Here is an 18,045-nt window from a genome sequence, read left to right as displayed (position 1 = left end):
ATGACAATTTCTCGACAATCTGACTCGGGGAATTAGGGTTTTTTTTCGACTAAGATATTTTAGATCTTTCAATATTTATGCGAATTGGTTCAAGAAGAGAAATATGATATATATGATCTGGGTAGCCAGTTAAAAGGTTTTATAACTCAAAGTCAATATATAAATATCGAAATCACCAAACTGTGGTCCCATTTTGGACGGCATTATACATTATTATTGATCAAGTTGGCCACTTGAACACAAAATTGACGACATGCAAAAGTCAGTAACCATACAACTAATCTACTACCACACATAACTCTGGCCCAGAAAACACAAAATTGTATACCAACAACCAGTGTGATTCGATTCGTGTGTTAAGTATCGATTTTTGTTTCGATTCCGCTTTCGTGCATCTAACTTCTTTTGACAAAGAAGGAATATTATTAATTAATTATAATGTGGCCAAGTTGAACCATGTCAATTACACATAATCCCCAGATTAAAATGTAGGCTACTAGCTCAGGTTTCAAACTTTTGTGTCAATTGCCCATAAAGTTTGATAAAGTTGTAGGCTTGTTGAGAGCTTTCTGAAATGCAGGATTGTTCAGAACGTAGCGAGTTGTAACCTTGTTAAGAAGTTACCTTATATCCGATAGTTGTCAAGATGTAAGCTTGTTTGTAATAGCAGAGCATTAGTTCAAAATAACACTACTTTATGTAGTGTGCCCAACATATGCTTTAAGTGGGTTTAATTAAGAAATACGAACCGTAGCTTCAAATCCACATCTTATGCTCCGACCCGTTTACCGAGATGATCCGAATCATGAAACGAGCCAACTGATTGATTAGCCACTAAACTTCAACAACAAAAGTTACAGCTGACGCTCTAATTCTATCTTACTGGGATTAGCATTTTCATTCGTGGATTCCAATTCATCATTCATCAGCAGTATGATATTTAAACATTTTAACGTGAAAAAGACAAGTAGAATCATGAGGATTAGTTGCCAGCATTCTCAATCCTTTGCGATTAATATATCGATTTCTTATTCAACGAAACTGCTCTCTGTATTTTTGAGGAATCACTCTAGAGAGAATTAGACAGGAAACTTAATAGAAGCATGTCGTATTCTTGAGAAAAGGATCGAATTAGGTTTTGTTACTAGCATAATGATGCAATTTTGATTTGGGCTTTAAGTCGTTTCTTTCTCTCCTTCTACTCAGCCAGTTTGACTTTCTTTGACTCCAAAATAGTAGTTGCTAGCTAGTGCCCGAATCCAGTAGTATAAATAAACTAGTGTTCAACCCCGTACTAACGCATTGTGATTGAAAAAAAGTATCATAATAAGTATATTATTTATTGTTGAACAAAATCAATAGTTAAATGATAACTATATAACACGTCTGGAAGAATTTAAATTTTTGTGAATGATTTTGGAAAAAATTTAGTGCACAATTCTGAAAATAAATGCGAGCTTGTACCTGTTGCTAGTGACTTTCAATTTGTTGAAAGATTGAGCAACCAACAAATTGTGAAAAAAAGTAGCCTCCTTTTATCAACTCCTCAGCTTTGGTTTCCGGAACAAGTTTTTTTTGAAACCATCATTCTCTTACTCAGATGCTCTAGTTGAAACGAAGAAATTCTTGCAGCATCATATTGAATAATATGGACGAATATGATTGTAGGACACCCTCTTTGCTGGAATATCAATCACGGTCACCGTTGTAGGAAAGTCACACAAACAGTGATCTTTTCCGGCAGCAGCCTAGAACAGAGTTGTGCTTGTTTTTCCAGAAAATAACAAAGAGTAACCTATCTACAACTATTCTATATTTGAAGAGAGAAGATTTAATCCTCAATAATCACTACTAGGAGCAATTTTTAGAGCTTTTATCAAGCATTAAACTGAGGGAGAAGATGCGAGAGAGAAAGCAAAAAACACAGTAAACAAGAAAATAAAGAGTTCTGAATGAAAATAATTGAAATTGTGGCCTTACAAGAGCTTTTATATCTACTTCCTACACGAAACCCTAGTAGTTTTTGTCCTAACATGCCATCCAGGTGGTGCCATTTGATTACACAAGAGCATCCATTGGCTCGAAAACGAAAAAGCATCAAGTAAAAATAACAACTTTATCCTGCAACAAGCCGACATGGATAACAACTAGTCCTAGTTAACTAAGAGTGAAAAAACTGCAAAAAGAAAATGATCTTGTTACTGCATTTACTCCATCTTGCATCCTGTGCCAAATTCTTAGAGTGTACATTACAAATACTCGAACCAAGTCTTGAACAAACAGGAACAGTTTTCATGTTCATTTTTCATCGAACACTTTGTGTGCGACACATGACTTGCTCTTCAAGTTATCCTGAAGTCCACAATTTCTGCCCAAATTAGCTCCTCATTATTTGTCTTCTGAATATTCTCACAAACTAGGAATCATCTATGCAAGTTCTCACAGTATTTTGTGGATGTTGTGATGAACTCAGTTACTTATTCGAGTGGTCATACCACGAGTCAGCATATTCCACTCGACATTTGCTACCAAACAGTAATAATATCCTAACTAAGACTCAAAATAAAATAAATTTAAAGAAATTAAACGATATAGAAAAATGCCCAATTTAACAGAGTAAGATGAACCCTAGGAGAGAAAAAGTGAAATTATTACCAAATTGATAGCCGATGTTGAATATCCTAAGGTTTTAGATCAAAACGCCTCTATCATTATTCTCTGCCAATTTGTCAACACTGATTTATAGGTCTGCAAAGTTTCGCCAAGTTCTTCACTTTTCCTGAACCCTAATTTGATTAGTTTGAACAGTGGACTTCTCTGAACAAACGTTAGACTCAACTCCGTCAAGTTGGACCGAGTTTCCTGCAAAGATCGAAAGCAAACCGATATTTCCGTCAATTACATTTAATGAACCCATAGGGCGTTTGGTCGTTTCATGACTTCCGTCAATGAACCAGTCCGTCAAAATCATTGTTTGAACCATCGGTTCGAGTAACCATCAAGTGGTTTCCGTCAAATGCATTGAGTGTCAAACTAGGATGAGTTCTAACGATGAAATCATCGTTTCTGATGATTCATTTTGACGTTTCCCTCAACTTTTGTCTCTTTATCATTGGGTTCAAACGTTTCCATTGAATTCTATGATATTTCCGTCAAATACTTGTTGGTTTTGAGTTTTAAGCTCTTCCAACTTTTAATTAGTAACTAAATGGTCCTCAACATAAAGTACGAGCTCTGTTGAGGTCCTTTCAGTTTTCCAATTTGATCCCCCCAACTCTCCAACTGCTTCAGACTCATCCTTTTTCTTCTGAAAAATCTCCAAGCTTCCTTAGATGCCTTCAATTGCTTCTGTGTCCTAATTATTGAAAAGAAGAGAGAACTATGTATGGGGGGCCTTCTGTCAATTGCTAGTACGTACTGTCAGCAATAGATTTCAAATACAATCATGATAAACATGTGGAAGCTAGCAGAACCATATATTAGAAATATCTATTTTGGAACGTTTTTTATCCCTGACAACGGTGTATGTATTATTTACAAGTTTATAGGTAAGATAAAATTGAGAATCATTTTCTTCAAAACAAGGCATTTGCATATTTCCAGGTTTCTCCTCCTTAATCAGGAAGGCATAGCTATGGAGCATAAGATAAAAATTATTGATGAATTCCAGGTATCTCCTCCACCAGGTTCCGTTCCGTCTCCCGTCACTCTGCCTCTCACATTCCTTGACCTTCCATGGCTATTTAAAAGCGTGCAACGCCTGTTTTTCTATGCATACCCTCATCACTCACTTGAGCACTTCACTGAAACAACAATCCCATTGCTCAAATCCTCCCTCTCTTTGACATTGCAGTACTTTTACCCTCTCGTTTCTAACTTAATCCTCCCTCCGCCGCAACAAAAGCCGCATATTCTCTTTACTGAAGGGGATTCAGTTTCTTTCAGTGTTGCTCAATATTCAGGAGGCAATTTCGACCATGTCATAACTGACCAGGCAAAAGATGCTAGGGTTTTGCACCCTTTTGTTCCGAGGATGCGCTCCACACGTGTGTCAGCTGATGGCACACGAGTTGATCCTCTTCTTGCGGTTCAGGTTACCCTGTTTCCAAATCAGGGATTTTGTATTGGGATCAACTTTCTTCATGTTGTAGCTGATGGGAGGGCCTTTCAAAACTTTATGAAAGCCTGGGCTTCGATATGCAAATCCAATGGTGTTACTGAAATTGATAAGTTTCTAATGCCGTCATTTAACAGGGGCGAAATTGAAGATCCTTACGAGTTTGAGTCCAAACTGCTGCACAAGTACTGGAAGGATCATGATTCTAGTAATTTGGTAGGTGAAATCAGCCCAACACCGGACCACGACAAAGTTCGCTCTACTTTCGTGCTGAACAAAACCCATATTGGGAAGTTAAAACAATATATCTCAAACAATAGTACTGATAATGGCATGGTCCATTTTTCTTCCTATGTGGTAGCATGTTCTTTTGTGTGGGTATGTTTTATTAAATCAATAGGAGCTACTGAAAAAAACTGCTCTCTTGGCTTTTGGGCGGATTGTAGGAACCGTTTTGGAATCTCATTATCCCATGGATATTTTGGAAACTGCTTAGCTGCACTTCTTACCAATGTTGATAGAAGTGAGCTATCGGGACCTAATGGACTTGCCGTGGCAGCAAGAAATGTAAGGAACTGTGCTAGGGAAATAGAAAATACTGGTGCATTGAAGGAGATTGAGAAGCTTGTTAATCTTATAACCGGTGTACGACCATCGTCTGGACCATCTAGAATTTTTCTCAAAGTTGCAGGTTCTCCTAAATTTGACGTCTATAAGACGGATTTCGGTATTGGGTGCCTGAAGAAGACGGAATGGGTTCATATCGATAAATCGAGTACGATATCACTGGGCTGAAAGTAGAGATGAGGAAGGCGGGGTTGAGATCGGATTGGTACTAAAGAGGGCGCAGATGGATGCATTCAGTCGACTGTTTGAACAAGGATGTTTGGACTTTTGCTCAGAGTAGCCCCCCATACCACTCAAGGAGCTTCAATAATGTTTAGTTTAGTCTTTTTATTAACTACCTTATTCTTGATTTATTTGATAACATAGAGATATTACTATTAATGGAGATTTTAGTGCAACTTTTTACTAATTTTGATATAAAGATGCATTTAATCTTTTTGAATGCTGGCCGTTTACATTTATTTTTACGCTTAGATCTTGCCGTGCTCTTGAAGTTGATATCGGAGTTGTGCAGGTGTTTTCCGATTCCTAGAGTCTCTGTGCTATTGCTAAGGGATTTAATAGAATAGACTTAATTATCCTTTTTAATAAACTATTAGTTATCTTTAAAGTGCTGTTATTAATATTTTTTTTTTGTGAAGTTCAATGTTTTTTTGATCTATCTTAAAAAAAAAAAGAGTTTCTTTAATGTTATTTAATTTTAGTTTTATTTATTAAAGAATAATTTTCTCACCATATTTTCTATGTAACATATTTATAGTTTTAAAATATACGGGAAAAAAATTTAATTTGAAAAAATAACATAAGAAATGTGATATTTTATAAATGAATAATATGCATGAAGATTGCCGTTAATATAATTTATCAAGTTATTTATACATTGAACATTCTGAAATTTATGCAACTTATTTTTCTTTAACTTTTTATTATTCGTTGAATTAATTTTTTATTATTAATATGATTTTTTTTGAAAAAAAAATATGAAAATTAATTGAAAGCCTTTCAAAATACTACATTTACACGTGAAATATATATTAAAAAAATTACTACTTAAATCTAAAAATTTATAATAGAAGCATTATTTGTGTGGGATGTTGCAATCAGACTGTACAACTAAAATCAACCAGTGAGCAGTGTGTGTCATCTTTGGTGTCAGTGTCACAATAATTACTAACACTTTGGCTGTGAATCCTACCATTAGGATTCTATATTTCTCTTTCTTGACTAGGCCAAATCACATCAATCAGTTCAGATATTGGTTCAATATCAATTTACTATTTACTCTTGTTGTTCTTGAAGTGTCGCGTAATAAAAGTTAAAAATTTTAAAAAAATAATTAATAATAAAAAAAATTACATATTTATTAGTTATTTATTATTTAAAAATTATAAATATTTATTTAAAATGAAATATTTATTGAAATAAGTGTAAGGGTAAAACGGGAGAAAAAAATCAAATATGCAGGAATTTCATAAGACAATACTTGAACTCGGCTAAAATAAATTTCATTACGTGACACTTGAAGTGGACCGGTGGGAGAATTTGAAGCCGAAATCTCAATTTTCCCTTTACAAAAATCACTCCGTCAGATTCAATTCCACCAACAAAGACAAACTTAACAACAAATGCATATGCTATCTCGAGCGGAGAGACCGAGCAATTTCCAGGATGTGGGCGAGCTTCCTTTTGCACTCTTTAACAATTAGTGTAACAAGGTTTTTCCATCATAAGAAAATCGGAAAAGGGAAAGTTTCCAATTGCAGTTCCACTTATATCTATCGAGCTTCTTTTAAAATTCTTCTTCGACAATTGTCTTTGGAAACTTCTTTATTATCGAGCATCCTGCGAGTATAAAAACTTCAAGACACTCCAAATTATTGAAGTCTGGTCAACTGACAAGAGATACACAATATCTCAAGTTGAACTCAATAAGCCTCCTTCCTTATATCTCCAATGGAAGGATGAACTTTAGATAGTCTTGTACAACCTTCTAGTCAGAGTTTCGAGGTTTTGGACTCATGTAAAATCCGGAGTCTCGACTAAGTTTCAAGAATGACTCATATCAATGATTTCTAAGCTGTGTTGAAGGGCTATGAGAAACAATAAGAATATATATAGAAAAAGAGAAGATGTTAGCAAAATAAAAAAGATTAAAATAGGGCAGAACATATATAGAAAGGTCGGATATTCACCTTCATTATGTATAACCTTTTTTCTTGACCGACCTTGGTGAAGGTTAAGTACTAGAATTTTCCTTGGATTAAAACTCGTATGGAAATATATGGATATTGCATCCGGTCTTTACTTTCTGCAAGAGAAATCAATTTCCTTACAGAAATCAATATCCTTACGATATTGAGGCGAGCAACAGGGGCATGTGTCTCTTCATAGTCTATACCATACTTCTGTTTGAATTAGACATGGCCACAGTTTCTGGTTCAATTAATGTAGGTGCTGGTTGCTTGTGTTTCTTACATACTGACAAGTTAGATTATGAGAGAAGATTATACATGAAAGTACGTAGTCCGACCTGTTTCGACAGATAATCGCAACTGTGCTCGCAGCGGAAATTTAGCACAGAATAAACGGGTGTGCTAACAGGTTCACGTTAGCACAGAATAACAAACAGTACGATAAAGTAAATAACACAGGGAATTGTTAACGCAGTTCGGTTTCCCTACTCTGCGAGGCCACGCCCAGAAGTAAACAGCATTCCACTATACTTGAAACAATAGGACAATAATCGTGGTTACAATTCGCAAATCTATAACCTATCTCCTATTTTCCTAAGTGTACTCTTTGCTTACCTAAACTGCCTAATCGCCTATTAGGACTTACAATGTTGCCTGCTCCCGCCTGGAGAGGACTTAACGCAACCCTTTTTCAGATATACGCTGCCACACCAACCGGGTATGGACTTCACGCCTTATCCGCCTGACAAGGACTTGACGCAACCCTTTTTCAGATGTACACCGCCACACCAACCGGGTATGGACTTCACGCGACCCTTTTTCAGATGCACGCGGGCCTAACACTCCACTATTCTCGTAACTCGCCTAGCTACTAAGTGATCTTCTTAACTCTCTATAAGAAGCGTGAAAGGATCATCTAGCCAATTATGTCTTCTGCCTTTTATACTTGATGCAGCCCCATTATGAATAAGACTCCTTAACCAAAACGGCAATCACATTCCTAATCGGAATAGGTCTTCTTCTCCTTCATTAAAATCGGAAGTCAATCCCTTTAGAATAGAAACTGTATTGACTTCTTTACTGAATAGGAATACAACTCTCTTTTTCTGAAATCTATTCCTTTTTCGATTAGGAATTGTCCTGCATAAGAATCCTCCTTTTAATTTAATTCCTTTTTAGATTAGGAATTAAACAAGTCTTCTTCATGGATTAGGAAGATCAAATCCATATTTAAATCAAACCAAATCATATCACCATAAGGATTCTGTAATTTACTGGTTTCCACACGTGGTTTGTGCTGTAGGAAGGAATCAAATATTTTGCATAATGGTTTTGACGAAAATAGCCAACTTACACAAACTGCTGCAGACCTGTGCTAACAGGATCGGGTAACACGGTTTTCTTCACACAGGCAGTTTGCACCAACAATCTCCCCCTTTGGCATTTTTGACAAAACCTTCCGTGGTAAGCAGCACAACAAATCTTCACTTCATGTGATCAAACGGAAACTAGTAAAGTGCAATGGCAGAACTGTGTTCACAGACTCCAGGTAACACAGTATCGATCGGCCATCAGATTAACGCCTTCCAATATCTCCCCCTTTTTGTCAATAAATCGCCAAAACACCTCAAGAAGAGAACAATTTAGTAGAATGATCAAAATAATTGTACCTTGGCCAAAGGTACTACACAAAGAGCGAATAGAACGAGAGTCTCAAATAAAAGTCAGAAAGCCCCCCCTTAGCTGCAGCATTCTGATCATGGAGCTCCCCCTCAATACGAGAATGAAGGAACTCCCCCTTAGCACGAGCCTCCCCCTCAGCTTGAGGGTTGCCATTAGGTTTCAGCAATAACTGGATCCGCTGTGTTAACAGGATCCACAACGACAGGCAAACCAGAGACTTCTCATAAACTCAGTAGGCTTTCTCCTTGGATGTTCAACATTGTCACAGTCCAAACATTGTTCCCTAACAGTAGGAACGCACACTAAATTTTTTTTTTTCTTTTTTTTTTTTCTTCTTTTTTTCTTTTTTTTCAAAAAGGAATAACCAAAACAATAATTAAAATGGTATATACAGTGGAGAAACACTTATCTCAACTCTCATGTCGTGGAGCAAGGTCCGAGAGCTCCTCTCAAGAACTCAAAGCGACTTGCATCTAGCTTCTTTATTTGCTTTTCGGTTGAGATATAATCCAATGCCACTTTCTTCTCTTCTACAGGTTCTTTAATAAAGTTGTGACGAACTTGGAAGTGTTTCAAGTTGGAGTGCTGTACTGGATTTTTCAATAAGTTTACAGCACTGGTGTTGTCACGGTAGACAGTCAACACACCTTTCTTAAGGCCACCAATTTGGATCTCTTTAGACGAATGATTCTTTTGAGCTCTTGTTGATGGATACATATTCTGGTTTGAGACAGCAGGTATGAATTCCCGAGTGTTCCCGGTGTCTGTGCTAACAGGCAACGCCCCCACACTAGGTGTGTTTTCGTTACTATTAACACCTTCCGACCCTAATGCTCCCACACTAGGTGTGTTATCATTAGACAGAAGTTGACCAATTCCAGATTCATCATTCCGATCAGCTGCCCTTTTTGGTGAGACTTTGCACATAAGGCTTCTCAAATATTCCTTCTTTACCCAAATACGATGTTGAGAGTGATTGATGATATCAACCTTTTTCCTTGGATGTCTTCTTTGTTTTGAGGCAACGAGGTTTCGAATATCATTCTGTAAGACATAGCACTTAGGACGAATGTGCCCGGGTTTGTTGCAATAGTGACATATAATTCTGTGTTTAGTCACCCTGTTAGCACGCCCAGAACTGCAGCTTCCTTTTTCAATTTTTGATGATTTGTCGCCAATCCCAACATCATTAAGCTTCTTTCCTAGGACACAGTTGGCTTCATCAAGTTTCTTCTTAGACTTTGACAATTCAGTTTTCAACTTACCAATCTCTTCAATGAACTCCTTCTTTTCAGCTGTCAGTTTCTTTACTTCGTCAGCAAGTCCGACACTGATTCTAAGAGATTCAGTCATTTTTCCAAGAAGGTCTTTGTATGCAGTATGTATGTCTCCATCGTAGTCACTATCTGAATCTTCTTCTGAACTTGAGTTCTCTACTGTGCTCACAGATTCTGTGTTCACAGGTTCACGGGCTGTGCTCACAGATGCAAGAGCTGTAAAAGCTTTACAGGCTGGAAACTCACTTTCACTACCACTGGATTCAGACTTGTCTTCAGATGACTCTCCATCACTCCATGTTGACACGAAGGCTTTATTCTGTTTTTTCAGAGTGTTAGCACACTCGGCAGCAATGTGACCAAAACCTTGACATGCATGGCACTGTGTCTTTTCTTTCTCAAACATGGTTCTTCCTTTACTGGATTCTCCCTTTTTAAACCTTTGATCACTTCTTGACTCATTCTTTGCTCGGAAGTTTCGGTTATCCTTCTGGGAATTTGATGCAGAAAAATCCTTGAATTCTGCCTTGCTGGACTCCTTATTTATGTTCCCCATATTCTTCATTAAATATGCCAGCTGCTCGAGGAATGATAGTTGCTCACTTGAGCATGCAGATACATCTTCCACTTCAGTTTTAAACGCAACAGATTTAGTTTTCGATGTAGACTTATCTTTATTCCTCATAGCCAAAGTCATCTCATGGGTTCTGAGCTTTCCCATTAGATCATCAAACCGTAGATTCTCGAAGTCAGTAGATTCACTTATTGCATCCATCTTTGAACTGAACTTTTCCGGTAGAGAAATCATCACCTTTCTCACGAGTTTAGAATCCGGAATTTCCTCGCCAAGAGCAAGAGATTCATTAGCAATGCAACGCAGACTCTTTTCAAAATCAGCAATTGATTCATTATCAGACATAGTTAGAGTTTCAAACCTGGTTGCTATGAGGTGCAGCTTTGATTGACGAACTGATTTCGTCCCTTCATAGGTGAGTTGAAGTGCATCCCATGATTCCTTTGCAGTCTCAAGATTCTGTATGATCTTGAACACACTTGGACGGACAGCACATTGGATTATGCTAACAGCTTTGCTGTTCGCTGTACAGTTGGCTGATTCTGCTGTGCTCCACTGGTCTTCGCTCTTCAGTGTTACAACACCATTAACAGTGACAGTAGGCTGTGTCCACAGGTTCTGTGTGGCACGCCAGATATCTTCACCGTGGCTTTTCAGATGCCACTTCATCCGATGTTTCCAATAGTCATAATTGGAATCGGTAAGTAAAGGAGGGCGAATAGTTGAACCTCCCTCTTCAATTCTGTCATCCATTGTCGGATATCACAAGATCTTTTCCCAAGAAGCTTTTCTTGAGCCCGCTCTGATACCACTTGAAAGTACGTAGTCCGACCTGTTTCGACAGATAATCGCAACTGTGCTCGCAGCGGAAATTTAGCACAGAATAAACGGGTGTGCTAACAGGTTCACGTTAGCACAGAATAACAAACAGTACGATAAAGTAAATAACACAGGGAATTGTTAACGCAGTTCGGTTTCCCTACTCTGCGAGGCCACGCCCAGAAGTAAACAGCATTCCACTATACTTGAAACAATAGGACAATAATCGTGGTTACAATTCGCAAATCTATAACCTATCTCCTATTTTCCTAAGTGTACTCTTTGCTTACCTAAACTGCCTAATCGCCTATTAGGACTTACAATGTTGCCTGCTCCCGCCTGGAGAGGACTTAACGCAACCCTTTTTCAGATATACGCTGCCACACCAACCGGGTATGGACTTCACGCCTTATCCGCCTGACAAGGACTTGACGCAACCCTTTTTCAGATGTACACCGCCACACCAACCGGGTATGGACTTCAAGCGACCCTTTTTCAGATGCACGCGGGCCTAACACTCCACTATTCTCGTAACTCGCCTAGCTACTAAGTGATCTTCTTAACTCTCTTTAAGAAGCGTGAAAGGATCATCTAGCCAATTATGTCTTTTGCCTTTTATACTTGATGCAGCCCCATTATGAATAAGACTCCTTAACCAAAACGGCAATCACATTCCTAATCGGAATAGGTTTTCTTCTCCTTCATTAAATCGGAAGTCAATCCCTTTAGAATAGAAACTGTATTGACTTCTTTACTGAATAGGAATATAACTCTCTTTTTCTGAAATCTATTCCTTTTTAGATTAGGAATTGTCCTGCATAAGAATCCTCCTTTTAATTTAATTCCTTTTTAGATTAGGAATTAAACAAGTCTTCTTCATGGATTAGGAAGATCAAATCCATATTTAAATCAAACCAAATCATATCACCATAAGGATTCTGTAATTTACTGGTTTCCACACGTGGTTTGTGCTGTAGGAAGGAATCAAATATTCTGCATAATGATTTTGACGAAAATAGCCAACTTACACAAATTGCTGCAAACCTGTGCTAACAGGATCGGGTAACACGGTTTTCTTCACACAGGCAGTTTGCACCAACAATACACTTGAAACATTCATTTCACTTTTATATTATCCATCTTATCAAGGTAGACAAATATTTATCTTGATTAAAGTAGATATTGTTTTTGGTACATATAGTTACTTTTTCATTTTTAATGATGTATCTGTAATTGAAATGTACAAAAAAAAAAATAAGGGGAATTAAAATATGAAAAGTTTGTCATTATCTCTAATTACTTCAATAGAGTCAATTTCTGATCCTTCTTCATTTGTCACCATGGTGTTCCTCGCATCAAACCCAAACTTCTCACCTGCGACGCGCTTAAGCACATCTAATGAATCTGGCAACCTTATTAGCCTCCCAGCTTCTGTGCACCCATTAGGATGTCCTCTGTAAATGCTAACTCGTGCATAATTTGTTCGAATGAATTTTTTTTCCACTGTTAACTCGTTCACACTCTCCTCCAATATCCCTCGAAAGCTCTTCATTGTCAGGCACCGTAATCCGATGTCCAACCTCTCTATTTTGCAACATTTCATTCAAAGTTGTCGAAGAGAATTTGTACGTATTTTCATCAATCACATCAGCACCATTCAAGACAAGTAAGTTCACCATGACGACGTGGTTCTCTGCCATGGCTACTTGTATGGCAGTCTTTCCATGTCGATCTTTCGTGTCGATATTTAATCCATGTTTAAGGAGTTCTTTCATTACATCTAAATCACCTTTCTTTGCAGCATTGCATAGAAGGTCACCAGCAATGTGAGGGTCGGAAATTGCTGCACAATGATATAGGATTCGGAAAATTGAATGGTGCTTTGCCGATATAGCATCCCACAAGGCCGTGTTTCCGTTCATATCTGCAAATATAATCCATATATAATTATCAACATGGGTATTCATTACATTTCAAATAGGGCAAACCGTACTAATTTGAAATTAGTTACCTTTTAAATGTATGTTACAGCCATGATTTAGGAGTACTAACACACACTCTTCGTGCCCTTTCGATGCTGCTACGTGCTGATCCAGATCACAATAGAAAACAACAATTTATTCAAGTCCTACGATTTTGTTATGTTCTTCAAATTAAAATCCTAGGAATATTGTTCGGTTCTTCAAATTAATGTCCTAGGATTATATTATTATGTTGTATAATAGGCCTCAGTAATAAATTTACAGCTCAAGATAAGATCTCAACCATAATAGCAAGATATGACAAACTAGAAAACTTTATTTATAGATACAGAAGATAGTTGAAGCCAGGGAAGTTTTTATAGCAATTCGTACATTAGCATTTGCTGATTATGAAGTTTAGATTTCAGATGCAATACTTACCAATGGAGTTCTTCCTTTAGAGTCTCCAATATCAGGATCCAATCTAGCTCTTAGAAGTTCTCCAAGAAAATCTGCATTTCCGGTGCTCGCAACAGTCAGCAAATTGAAAGCCAAGTTCGAATCCCCCTCTTCATCTCCACCCTCTACCAGTAATTCCCCGATATTCAGATCCTTAATCTTTTTATGATGCTGCAGATTTAGGTATAATCATCAAATGCTAGAAAGAAAGAAAAAAAATTTTCTAAAATTTAAACTGCTTCTAAGAGCATTTTTTTCACCATTCTAGAGAAATTTCTTCTAACTAAACAGGACCATTCTTCTACCTTTAGGAAATTTCTTAGGATGGCAATATTGTCTTCTTGTTTAGTCTGCATCGCATCTATCAAACTGCTAGTTTTGACCCTCAAAAGCTGAGAAAGTATCTTTGTCCGAAACGTATAGCTTTGAGGCCTGAAACAAAGCGCGCCAACTTCTCCAAACATGTCTCCACATTGTAGAGTTCCCACAACATGCTCATTATCTATCTCGCAATCAATTATCTCTACTTGTCCCGATACAACAAATAAACGTCGTCTGGCGCTTCATTCTGCATTATAACATCCTCTTTAGGTGGTAAGTACTCCGCCTTCATATTTGCCACCTAATCATCCATAACATTGTGTAATTAGGCAATGAATCAAATTAGGACAAAAAATTAGTCCTTGAAATTTTCAATAAACCCAGTATTAATCCGTATAATTTAATAAGTTCAATGGCCCTTTTTGGTATTTTTCTTCTATACAATACATTGTATAACTCTAGTCTCTATACTACAAGTTACAACAAAGACTTATTTTGAAATTTCAAAGAATGAGGACCAATATAGATTTCGTGTATAAATATGGGGACTAATTGTCAATAATGATCATTGATCAGATAACAATAAGCTTACCAATTGCAAAAGTGTTTCCCTGGTAACGTCTTTGAAGAGGTAAACTTTTTCGACAGTTGGGAGGAATAGATGCTGACAGATACTTTTTCCGATCGACTTGGGAAGTTGTTCGATTAGGCCTTGCTGGTTTAAGCTCTCAGCCTTAAACCTCAGACACATATAAGCTAGAATCTGTTGCTTCAACCTTGGAGGCAGCCTGTTTCGACACACGAAATTCGATGCAGCTTCAATGCTATTCCTCTGTTCATCAATTAGAAATCAGTATTCTGTAAGATGAAATGTATTTCTAAAGCTAGGTTAATGAAATGAGGTCCGATTATTCCCAACAAACCGGCCAAACCGCTTTGATTCGACTCAATTTTGTCGATTTTGATCGATTTACGAAAAACTAAAATGCACATTGCTAGAATTGTTTGACAGGACTGACAAAAAGTCGTTTTCATCCCCAAACCGATAAATCAACTGCAGTTTTTAAAATTTTCATAATAAAAACTCAACTGATTACCAAATCAAACCATTCAGCTCGGTTTGATTCAATTTTCTTCGTGAAATACTTATCGCTAGAAGAGAAATTTTTCATGAGTTTAACTTAACACGACAATTGTTCAAGTGAAGTTAGAAGAAAGAAACAATTTAACTTACGAATTCCATGGTACGTCTCGTCCCTTCGACGACTAAATTGGTCATGTTACCAATCAAGTAGGCAGTTAGACCAAGGTTGAAGAGCATGTAAAATATTAAGAAGATCATCTCCGCAGTGTTAACGGCATGGAGATCGCCGTAGCCTACGGTTGTCATGGTGGTTATCGACCAATACATTGCGGAAATATATCGAATCCAAAGGCTCGTTTCTCTGAAATTTGGGATTGCCAATCCAATCCATGTCTTTCCTTGATGAGGGTACCGATCAGCTAGCATGTAGTAGAAACATCCAGCACAATGGACTAGAAATAATATCACCTACAAAATATTTCAATGTAATCAGTGAAAAAATCGGCTGGAATTGTTTTAGCAAATGGTTGGGCACGAATCGGTTCGACAAATTGAATATTCCAATTGATTGGCTGTCTGACCCGGTTTTTTCTCTCGAACTGACCGATAACCGAGAATTAATCGAAATCGAAATCGACCATTTACGAATTAAGCCGACCGAATCAGTTCGATTTGAATATAGATTTGATCATTCTCAGTTGGCCCCAATGACTTTTTATCATTCCTAATAACAATATGATATATACTTACAGATAATAATCTGGCACATCTAACCCAGAAGTAGCTAAATCTGATGTCCTTCTCAAGCCTGGTGAAGAGTTGTTTAACACGACGGAGACGCCAAAACCGGAGAATTCCTAAAGCGGAGTAGGAAAGCCCTCCGTTCATTTTGCCAGTGAACATCCATGCTAATGTCTCAAATGGGATTGTTGATGCCACATCCATCAAAAACCATGTCGATAGGTACCTATAAAATAAAGAAATAAAACTCATCAAATACATGCATTTTGGCAATGCTATCAATCGATTGATCTCTGATTTTGACTCCCACCATCTAGAAATACATGTTTATTTAAACTTTTCATTTTATATCAAAATAGATGATTTTTATGTTTAATTTAGATTAAAATCTGTTAAATTTTACCTTTCATCTAATTCTTTATGTCAATAGCTTAAAAAATATATATTGACAGACTGAGAGAATAACATTTAATCATAATTATGCTACACGATTCGAAACTGATGAGATGATTTTGAATTGAATATAGATCAATCCCATGTTATTATGTTTAAAGCATTTATCTTTTGAATTACATTTATAGAGACGGTCCTCTCCAAACTCATACAGTCTCGGTCGACACTCCTGGATAAAAACTCATGCGGATAACCACTCGGACAAGTGGCATTAGTTATTATAGGTGTATTATCGAGATGTGGCGATGATTTGAGAAAAATCTTATTCATGGGTGTACTATTTTTATACATGTTAACCTTAAAAGGTGAACACGTAATACCGTTTCCAAAAACTCTCGGAGTATCTTTTTTCTTAATTAATTTTTACAAATGGGACCCACATTTATCTTTTTTGTTTTGTTTTTACTTAATAATATATCTTAATCCTTATAAATTTTATAAATTTAAAGTTTAGTCCTTATAATGTTTTTTCTAATTTAGATTCATATGTAAGTAGATGATTATTTAATTTTGATAATTCTTTTTGTATATCATTGTTTTTAGAAGGTGATGATTCCTCTTCTGTTATATAATTAATATTATCTCTAATTAATTTCATGATTGGCCTACGAAATATTTGTTCTTTTATCATTGTATTATCTATTCTAGATACCGAACTTATTGGTGTTGTTTTTATTGTTTCTACTTTTGCTATGACGCCGAATAGATCTTCTAAATAAATGTTATCTTTATCTTTAAATTGTATATTATGGTGATTGATTGATAAGGCATATCCTATTTCATAAGTTATTGTGAATGGATAGTCTTCTTTTGCCATTAAATTATCTTTAAAAAGTCGTTTTCATCCCCAAACCGATAAGTCCCAAATTTTTAACAAGTTCATACTTCAAAAAAGTCAACGTCAAAATTCATACCTCTCCGTTAAGTTTCCTAACAAAATCATACTTCCGTCAAAAAATTACCTGTGTCAGCAAATATTCTGTTAAGTGTACACAGTCAGCGCCACATAAACGACATGTCATCTGCTTACTCAGCAAAAATGACACGTCATCATCTTCAACCTTTATCCAAAAAATTTGCAGATTCCGGGGACCACCAGGGTGGTCCGGCCACCACTTTGGGCGGAGCCGCTGGTCGGTAGTCGCCGGATTCAAAAAAATTTCATATGGTCGGACTCGCATTGACGAGGTGAACGTCTTGGTGGTGTCGGATTTTTCAAATTTCTAAACCTTTGTTGTAGATCTAAGCTTAAAGGTTCGGCCACCGCACCTTTAAGCTTAGATCTACACCAAACGGTTCAAAATTTGAAAAATCCGACACCACTTAGACGTTCTGCTCGTTGAAACGAGTTCGTCCATCTAAAAATTTCTAAAATCCGGCGATTACCCACCCATGGCCACCAACACCGCCACTTTTGGCGGAGCCGCCGGTCGATAGTCTCCGGATTTTAAAAATTTTTGGATGGAAAGACTCGTTTCGACGAGGTGAACTTCGTGGTGGTGTCGAAATTTGAAAAATCTAACACCACGAAGACGTTCACCTCGTCAAAACGAGTCCTGCCATATGAAATTTTTTGAAATCTGGCGACTACCGACCGGCGGCTCCGCCCAAAGTGGTGGCCGGTTTTTTGGACAAAGGTTGAAGATGATGACGTGTCATTTTTGGTAAGTAAGCAGGTGACATGTCGATTACGTGGCGCTGACTGTGCACACTTAACAGAATATTTGCTGCCACGTA

General features: G+C 37.1%; 1 protein-coding gene and 1 pseudogene across 1 annotated transcript; one reads left to right on the top strand and one right to left on the bottom strand.

Moving 5' to 3' along the window:
• The first annotated feature begins 3,634 nt into the window (after positions 1-3,634).
• On the top strand, positions 3,635-5,024 carry LOC139884843 (coumaroyl-CoA:anthocyanidin 3-O-glucoside-6''-O-coumaroyltransferase 1-like; annotated as a pseudogene).
• A 7,529-nt stretch (positions 5,025-12,553) lies between these two features.
• Positions 12,554-17,251, bottom strand: LOC139884842 (potassium channel AKT2/3-like). Its single transcript, XM_071868816.1, is given in 10 exon segments — positions 12,554-12,839; positions 12,841-13,213; positions 13,301-13,376; positions 13,692-13,880; positions 14,015-14,253; positions 14,256-14,331; positions 14,623-14,862; positions 15,265-15,582; positions 15,865-16,081; positions 17,223-17,251. Coding segments are annotated over 10 exon segments (2,043 nt in total).
• Positions 17,252-18,045: the final 794 nt, after the last annotated feature.

This window comes from Rutidosis leptorrhynchoides, unplaced genomic scaffold (genome assembly GCF_046630445.1).
Source record: "Rutidosis leptorrhynchoides isolate AG116_Rl617_1_P2 unplaced genomic scaffold, CSIRO_AGI_Rlap_v1 contig61, whole genome shotgun sequence".
Taxonomy (NCBI): domain Eukaryota; kingdom Viridiplantae; phylum Streptophyta; class Magnoliopsida; order Asterales; family Asteraceae; genus Rutidosis; species Rutidosis leptorrhynchoides.
The sequence above is the reverse complement of the archived record's forward strand: the minus strand, read 5'-3'. Positions and strand labels throughout refer to the sequence as shown.